The sequence below is a fragment of the Cystoisospora suis genome (assembly GCF_002600585.1).
Source record: "Cystoisospora suis strain Wien I chromosome Unknown contig_1715, whole genome shotgun sequence".
NCBI classification, from domain to species: domain Eukaryota; phylum Apicomplexa; class Conoidasida; order Eucoccidiorida; family Sarcocystidae; genus Cystoisospora; species Cystoisospora suis.
Window position 1 is genome coordinate 39373 of NW_027154515.1, and position 9640 is coordinate 49012.

Here is a 9640-nt window from a genome sequence, read left to right on the forward strand (position 1 = left end):
CTATGTGACTGTTCTTTGGTCGAAATCGTTTTTCTTATCTTCAAATTCTTCCTCTTTGAAGGGAATTTCGAATGATCGATCTTCTTGTGTGTCTGGCAGTAGTAGGAGGAGGAGAAAAGAAGCACCGCAGGGAAGCGGGAGGAAGTAAAGAAAAGAGGCGAGAGAAAGTGAAGGGAGAGAAGGTCGTCACGGGGAAGGAAAGAAGATTTCTTCTCTTTTCTTGGTTCTCTTGTTTCTCGGGATTTAGATTGGTGTTTCATTTCTTTCTTGAATTCTTCAGAGAAAAATAGGTGCACAGGTATCATCTATGAAAGACATGTCTGGCAAAAATAGGACGCCCATGATGTAGAAAGGTGTGCTTCTTTTCTATCTTATCTAGAGAGAGAGAGACAACGAGAGAAGGGGATTCGCTTCATATCTCAGGTCTCTCCTTCACCGAGAGAGAAGCGAATGAACTTCCTGGAAACATCCTTCTCTTTTCGGATGGATAAACCACTTCCAGAGAAAAATTATACAGAGAAAGGGTAGGAGTGCACCGATGATGAGCATAGAGAAAGAATGAAGAGGATAGATACTTGACAAAAGACTTTTCCTTTCTTCTTCACTTTGAAGATAACCAAAGGAGAGAGAGCTATCAGTCTCTCTAAGTGGTGCTCATTGCTAGATCATATCCAAGAAAGACGAGCTCTCCTACTGAAAGTTATTTTAACTTCATTCAAGCTACATTTCCTTCACGTCGTAGACTGTTGAAGAGATCTAGGCTTGGTGACTTCCACTACTACCTCATAGGTGCTCTATCCATAAGAGATCAGAAGAGACCATTCATCCTCTCTTGTCTTGAATCACGTGATATAGATCAGCCGCTTGGATAGTTGAAAAGCATCTGTTGGAGGTGATAGAGAAAGTCTAAAAAAAAAAAACTTCGGATAGAAATAGACACCCGTCACTTTCTCCGTCTTTCCCCATGAGTATGGTGCCATCCGGTTGACGCGGCTTACGTCGACCATTTTGGTAATGAAGATAGTTCAGAACTTTTCTTCAGAAAACGGGTAGTCTAGGCCATAGAGAAAGTGAGATACAGTGGGAGAGAGAATCGTGTGCTTGATCAACTTCAAACGTTCCACTTAGAAGAGTCCAATCGGAGTGCAGAAGGAAGACGGGCCGGCGCGTAAAGAAGCTATAGCGGTCTTCGCGCGTATCGCATGATGAGCGTTAAGAGACGTCTACTTTTTCACTGAAAGAAAGCTTCTCTTCATTTCGAAGATGTGGGGCCATCGTCTCTCGTAAGCGTTCTACTTTTGCATGCTCGGACTACTATTAGGAGTCTTGATGGTTGCCAGTACTTGTTGCGCGTGTTTCTCTTGTCATCATCCATACTGGGTGACACCACCTCAGGTGTATGTACACCCCGTCGGTGGTACGCCTTTCTCTGATTGACTCTTCTCTTCTTTACCATCTAACCATTCCATACAATCCGACACGACTCGTACGACTACTACTACTACTACCGTCTCCACCTCTTTTTATTCCTGTCTCGTCTCTTCGCAGGAGCAATCTCATCAACGTGATCTCTGGGACTTCTTCTCCGTCTATCACATCGCAGACACCCGAGTCTGGGGCTCTTGAAGAGAAGGCAAAGCCAGGATCGAGACACCCAAGAGGTCCTTTTCCTTTGTTGTCTCCTTATTCCAAGAATTTCTAACCGCCTTGCATGCCTGTCGCAAGGGCGTTCTGAAGACCTCGTAGATGGGCAATAATGCTAGCAAGGCTACTCTCCAGACTCTATAATTAATCGAATAACTTTTTCCTTCTGTTAAATCGATCTTTTTGGAAAAGAAGAGAAGATTATCGCACAACGCGTTTTGAAAAACGAGTCTTTTGTTGATCTTCGTCATCCTCTTCATGACAAATCCTCTATCTCCCTCAAGCCGCATATCCCGCCCTCTCCCACCTGCCCTACTCTTAGGTGTGATCGCATAGACTCTTACATCTTCTCCACAGTCTCTAAGTGGTAGACTGTAGCAAGTGCTTGAAACCATTTCTCATCCACACTTCTTACTGTATGTATGTATGTATCCCGTGCGAAAGAGAGAGAAAGGATCTGTATCTACGTGTGAATATGGATGGATGCTTTGTTTCCTTACAGACTTGGTGAGATAGGCCAAGAAGAATCTTTACTTCTTCTTTCTTTATCTAGCTCTTTTCTTTCCCTCCGTTAACTTGAGTTGATCTCCCACCTCCTAAGAATTATGGCGTCATACGGGGGATACGTCCAAGACGCAGATGGCACGGTTCTTCCCTACCATGGAGGGGGAGGCGTGACCTGTCATCCTTATGATAAGAATGATAGCAAAAGTCGTGGAAAGAAAGAAACCATCTTAACACATGATGAATGGAACCAGATCAAAAGTCTTATCTCAGGAGGTCATATGAAAACAATCTCACCTGAGCGTGCCACAGATGCCGAGAAACGACGTGAAGATCACGCACGGTCTATGAAGTTAGTTGAAGGGTGGAGCAATACCCTTCAGTCTAATCTTAATAAGAGAGTTGAAGCAAAGATTAAGAGACTCGAAGATGAGGAAAATGCTCGCATTCTTGTTGATCAACAAGAAGCAATTCTCAAACAACGGAGAAGAAGTGAACTCGTCCAACGAGCAGAAAGAATGCTTGAAAATGAGACAGAAAGATGTAGAGCCCTAAGGACAGGATTGATGTATAGCGATTGGCTAGTCGCCTTGAAAGAACAGAATCGATGGAAACAAGCCATCACCGATCTCAACAATCTTCGAGAAGATCGATTCAAACAGATCTTAGAGGAGGCTGAAAGGGTAAAACTCGAAAAAGAATTTCGCATGAAAGAACAACATAGACAGAAAGTCGAAGAACTCAAGAAAGGACGTCTTCTTCAATTCCACGAAAGTCAACAGAAAGCTCTTCAAGCCAAACAAGAAAAAGAAGAAGAAGGACGTCTTATCAGGGAAAAAGCCGCAGCCGATCTAGAAAGAGCTGCAGCTCAAAAGCAAGAAAAACGACTCCTTGTATGACGAACTATCTCATCCAAGACACACACACAGAGGAGGAAGAAGAAGATCCTAGATACAGATACATATGTATCTATCTATATGTCTACAGGATTTCACCTTCATATAGATAGATGAAGAAAGAAGATCTCCAAGCAGATAGACAAATGGGTTTGAGAGCTAAGCAAGCCGTCCATACGGCCTCCTCCTGTGCATGGATGAGATGATATAACCCATCATACACAATATGTCTCCCTTAGACATGTCTACGTATCGTGTGTAGTTACATCTACAAGATAGACAGACCTACACATTACTTCATCTTCTATCTTCTTATTCTTCACGTTCCCTTGCCTCTTGCCTATCATAGACAGAGAGAACGATTGAACAAAGACGATGCAGATAAAGAAGGTGTAACGGTCTGCTCGTCCCGGACAATGTTTGCCTTTTGACAGTTGGGTAGAGTGTCAGTGACTATGGCGAAGGCTCTCTCTCAGATTCTTCGTAGAACGGACTCCTTTCTTCTTCTCTTGCTTCTTCTGCTCCGCATAAAGTATGTATTCGCTCAGAGGGATAATAGAGTCCTTTTTACACAAGCTGTATGTGGCTTCAAACATCTTCTAAGATTCCTAGGAGGGGGGTCCTCTCACAAGGAAAGGAGAGGTCACCCATAGGAGGGTTAGCTAGTATTAACAGTGCCGAGTGTTTCTCTTTATTCCATACAAACACAACGGTCTCCCCCTCCATGTGTGTACTGTGTACATACAGCATAGACAGGCTCAAGAAGATTTACTGTGTGAACATCTAGAGATGATAAGACTTAGACGAGAACACGAAGAAAAAGAACGGAAAGAACTTGAAGCGGCTACCAAGTATGCAATGGAACAAGAAAGGAAAGATGAAGTCATCAAGAAACGAGACGAAGAACTACGTAAAGAGCAAGCACGACAAAGACAAATTCTTACTGATGCACAAACGGCTCATCTCACCAAGCTGCGAGTGAGAAGTTTGACAGTGTTTTCACCTTCAGACTTCTTTCTCTCTCTTATAGGATAAGAAACAGACTGCACTAGGCCTGTACACACGGGGTGTATGTAGGTAACATCGGGGTGCTAGGCGTTGGACGCACACTGGACATGTGAGGTGACTGCACACCGGACTGGAGAAGGGTATGCACTCCTGTCTCGGAAGGTCAACGTACACCAGAGGCTCGAGGTGTATGTACACCCGAGATGCGAGGTGTATGTACACCCGAGACGCAAGGTGTATGTACACCTGATGACATGTTGGATGTACGTTCGCACAACAGGCTCTCTGTGTGTGCTTGGCCGACGTGAACCACGAAGCTTTTGTGTTGGCTAGAATTCTGATACCCACTGTTCCACTGTGTCAGTGAGTATCGATTTCCTGCTAGAGCCGAGAAAAGTGAAAAGGCTTTCTCTCCAAATAGTTTTTTATCCGCATCTGTTTGCAAGTTCGTACATGAGGAAATGAGTAAACAACTACACCTATCTGTGGCTGTATAGATCCGCATATATACACACACGCTCTTGCTATTATACGTATATCTATTTACCTATCTATATATATGTGTATAGGTGTAGCAGAAACATAAGTCTCCGCTATGACAATGCGTTCTGCGAAGGTTTGTACTACTGCTATGTATAGAACCTATGGGCCATGTACCTATGTACAGTTGAGCGATGCGTGCCGTCGGTGATGTCCCCCAGGAAGAAGAAGAGAAGCGACTTTGTAAGGATGTGAAAGAACAAGAACGCAAGGCTGCATGCCAAGAAGAAAATGCTCGTTTGCAGAAAGAAGCACAACAACGCATGATGAAGGAACATCGACGCATGCAGATTCAAAGAAAGAGAGAACTTGAAGAAGAGAGAAAACGTCAAGATAGAGAGCTAACACAGCATGCGATCAACGAATGTAAAAAGGCTCTAGTAGCTGAAGAAGAGGCGCGTCAGGAGAGAATTCGTGCATATAAAGAAACCGCAGAAATCCAACAGCAACAGATTCTCGAAAGTCGAAAACGCCGTCACGAAGAAAGAGAAGAAGAAAAGAGACAGTTCAACCATGCGTATGAAAAACTCGTTGAGAAAGAAACGGCCCTAGAACGATTTACAGAGGAATGCGTACAAAGAGCTATCGATGATGGCCGAGATGCAGCATCGATTGTCTCTGCTATGAATCGATACCTCGTCTCTTCGGGAATGAAAACGCTTCAGAAGAAATCCAGCTTAGGTCTAAAACATAAAGGCTCGAATAATCTCTTTAACTTACCTCTACCTAGCGATGCTGAAGACGAAGAAGAAAATGATAAAGACTGATATGAACAACACGAAGAAGAGACTAAAGGACATGAAACATTGACAGAGATGAAAAGATATGAAAGCAAAGAACGAATGGAGACATAGAAGAAAGAGCAAAAGAAAGAAGGAACGAGTGGGGGCGAGTATAGGTGAGACCATGTGTAAGGATGTTCCATTCTTCTTCTTCTCAGAAGGAAAACAACTGCATGCAAAGAGACCACTCAATATCATCGGCTATGAGTAAGAGCATCTGTACATATCTATGCAGGCACATACCCATACATCTGGATCTATCTATGTGTATCTATGTATATTAAGACTTATACATACTGCTGCCATTTGCATACAAGGATACATGAGAAGATTCATATGCTGTAACCCCGCATACATAATACAGAGACAGCAGTCATATAAAACTCTCCTGGTCCCCTACTACTACTAGTACTCCCGGTCATCTGTATCGATCCATCTACCTAGAGATAGATAGATGTATATCTTTCTCCTTAAACGCGAATTCTTAGAGCTGATTGACGAGAGCATGTGTGCCGCCTCTGCTTCTTCCTTCTTCCTCTCTGTCCGTCTTTCTCTATGGCGGTGTATCGCCCCAACAGCAGTACATAAAAAGAAGATGTGTGTACCTTCATATCCCCTCATGCAGATTCCGTCACGATATATAGGCATATGTAAGGAGATTCAGCTCGATTCTCAACTATGGAGTAGGTGCACGAACACCGTTCATTCTCTTTTAGAGGAAGTTTAGCCATATATGTATACCAGATAGGTCCATACATAAGAGCTCCACACGTATATGATCTGTAGAGAAGATTCTCCAAGCCGAGACTAAGGCTGGTCTTTCATTAGCACAGCCACGGGCATTCGCGGGAAAGGTAATAAGAACCCTTCCTCCTCCTCCAGAGCAGTGTAGAGCTTCAGCAGTATCGCCAGTCTTTCTCTTTCTATAGATCAACGGTGCCAGAGAAAGACAAAGATCTCCTCTCTTTTCACCTGGAGAATCTTATACGAAGAGCTGCTTTCACAAGATAGGCAAAGACCCTTCGTATGAAGGCAGACAGACAGGGGGGGATAGGAAGTCTTGCAGAGAAGAAAGACAGACTCCACCTCCTGCAGGTCTTAGTTGTTTAGAGGAAAGAAGGGTTTCTCTTTGAAACGCCGGCTGCAGACTGTTTCTTTTCTTTCGAGAAAGGAAGACAAAAGATAGGAAAGTAAGCACGGAGAGAGTCTGTATCATCACATTCCTTCCGAAATCTTTACAGCAGCACCTCATGGCTCGACAAGGTAGCATGCATCCGTGTCTCATCCGATCGATAGCAACCTCCTTTCCTTGTCATCCTGGGGAGAGAGAAAGACTCGCACACTTCTCCGAGGGCTGTTGCTTGCCTCTTCATAGCGATCGCTTACTTGACTAAATAACTAGCTACGATTCCTCCTTTCTTCTTTCTTTCCTTGCTACCCGGACTATCTCCCGTCTAGCTCAGAGAAGACTTCTTCCTATCCTATAGAGATTGAGAGAGCCAAAAGGGTACACGTTGAATCGATGGTATCTTTCTTTCCATTAGCTAGATGCTCTTCTCACGCTTTTTCAAGAGAAGAAGGAAAGTTCAAGTGTCAGGGAGGAGTCCGCTAATGTCCTTCAAGCGTGGAAGAAAGCAGGAGGGAAAAGAAAGAAAGAGGTAGAGACCTTCTCTTTACTCGTCTCTCTTCCTCTTGTTACGGATGACTGATGCATAGCTGACTATCTATCAAGAAGATAGAGACAACGTCTATTCGGAAGTATCGCTTGGAAGCAGAAGTTCTCTCTTTCTTTGTATCCATCTATGTATCCCCATCTACCTATCTTCAATCTATCTATCCGTCTTTAATCTATCTTCAATCTATCTATCGATCTATATTTCCTCTCTCTCACACTTCTCTTGAAAAGAACAGAGACGATGCCTGCTGTACTCTACTGACCCGAGGTAGGTGTCGACTGTCTCTCCATCTCCTTGAGAGAAAGGTAAGGTTGAGTTTATCTTCTCCGTCAAGTTAAATCTCTAAAATAAGAGAGAAGAAGAAGGAAACCCCTAAGGAGAAGACCTTCTCACAAGGACAAGGACGCGCAGTCGAGATATTCAACCTTATCTCGAGAGAAGAGGAAGAAGAAAACTGACTCTTTCTCTTCTTTCCTATTCTCTTCTTTCTTCTCGTGTCACAAGGAATCTTCATAGCAAAACGAGGCTCACGACAAGGCCATCTATCTCCCTTTCTCTCTCTCCCTCTCTTTTCAGATACCTATATATATCTAGACGTCCCTAGGTATACTTATATGTACGGACTCTCCTACGCAAATACATGTATATAGGCATGTGTGCATGTACACTCATCGATATGTACAGGAGATTAGATCGTTATACAAATAAGACTGCATATCACTTTAACAGAAAAGAAGAGAGAGAAGAGGGGAAAGAGAGAGAGAGACAGAGACGCTTTCTCCTTGTTTCACTGTCTTGCTATTTTCTCTCAATGGAAGCGTTCACAGAGAAAGAAACAAGACGCTCGAGACCTTCTTCCTTGTCATCTTGAGAAAAGCTATCTAACTAGATGATATAGAAAGATCTACACCTTTCTTAAGTCAGAAAGAAGGGTGAAAGAGAGAGAAAGAGAGACACCCCTGAAAGAGAAAGACTCTTTCTCTGATACAAAGAAAGAAAGAAAAAACGAGACTGAAGGGGAGAGAGAGCGATAGATAGATAGATAGATCAATCGCATGGATATTCACAAGGGATGGAGAAAGAAAGAGAGAAACCCCCATTCTGCCTCGTTAAAACATTCATTCATGATTAACTGAAGAGAGACAGAAAGAGAGACAGAGAGAGACAACTAACTCTGTTTGACTCTGAGAAAGAGAGAGAGAGACGGCTCATCAACTCTCTCTTCACTCTCTCCTTCGTCAATATATATCTCTCTCTGTAGATAGATAGATAGATCTTTAGACATCCTTTGCTGATCTTCTTTCCAGTGAGAAGATCTAGCCCTTCTTTCTTTCCGAGCTAGAAAAGAAGAAAATGAAGCGTGACGATCTCTCTCGTATTTCACAAAAATTGCGGGGAATACCCACGACTGCTTCGTCTATTCTTTCATCTCTCCCTACTTGCATCCATCTCTACATACACCCCATGAAACAATATTTCTCTCCTTCTCTCTATCTTTCTCGGCTTTGTTTTATCTTTCTCTCCTTCTCTCTATCTATCTAGAGACAGACAAAGACAGGCAACTCGCCATAAGAGGTTACTCACTCTCTCCCGACTCGAGAGAGATACATGCGACCTCCATAGATAGATACATCCATGCATACACAGAAAGATAAGAGATAGAGAGACAAGATAAAGATAGATGAAAGACACAAGAGGGTTCTCTTTTCTTTAGCACGAAGACTTGGCAAAAGAGCAGAGGGAATGCGAAGAAGAGAAAAACCTATGGAAGGAAAGAAAGAATGAAGAAAGGAAGATGTTCGACAAGAGGTTAGAAAGAGAAGAAGTGAGAGAGATCGAGACGGACTGTATGCGCATGCATGAGAATTAAGATTAAGAAGAAACGACAGGGTGAATATACGATAACATTTCTCTCTCTCATCCTTTTTCTTCTTTTTCTGCTTCTCGGTTAAGAATCTTTTCTTTTTCTTCTAAGAAGTTATGCTTCTTCTTCTTGATGATTCATTCGAATTCTTTCTTCATATAGCTTCGTGAAGTCGCGAGGAGAGAGGGACTGAACTTTCTCACCTGCTTCAGGGGCTTCTATGTCTTTCAGACTTGCTGAAGAGTAAGAAGAGTATCGACCTCTAGTCAGACATCTCCATAGAGATTGAAGATAAGAGGGCTCTCTATAGAAATTCTCGAGAATCTTTCTATATGTCTCAGGATGGGACATTATCAGGTTACAGTGACGCCCTGACGGAAACAAATACGTCCAGCTGAAGAAAAAGAAAGAAAAGAAGAAAGAAAGCATTAGGGGCAAAAGAAAGAGAAAAGAAAGGATGAATGAATGAAAGAAAGAAATCTATACACACCATATCTGTCTACCTATACATATATATATATATATATGTCTGCTGATATGTGATGGATGTGTGTAAATGATAGCCTTCTATGCCATACGCTGTCTACGTAGAGACGTGTCGAAGACTTAATCTATCTGTCTATCTATCTTAACCTATCTATCTATCGTTAATCTATCTATCTATCTTTAATCTATTCATCTATCTATCTTTAATCTATCTTTAATCTATTCATCTATTCATCTATC

At 42.6% G+C, this 9640-nt stretch overlaps 1 protein-coding gene across 1 annotated transcript; it reads left to right on the top strand.

Moving 5' to 3' along the window:
* Positions 1 to 2225: 2225 nt before the first annotated feature.
* On the top strand, positions 2226 to 5359 carry CSUI_003794 (coiled-coil domain-containing protein 173; the record flags this gene model as incomplete). The annotated part of the gene is made up of 3 exons (XM_068063989.1): positions 2226 to 3041; positions 3792 to 4022; positions 4754 to 5359. Exons 1-3 carry the CDS (start codon positions 2250 to 2252, stop codon positions 5357 to 5359), a joined length of 1629 nt encoding a protein of 542 aa, XP_067924038.1. The 5' UTR covers positions 2226 to 2249.
* Positions 5360 to 9640: the final 4281 nt, after the last annotated feature.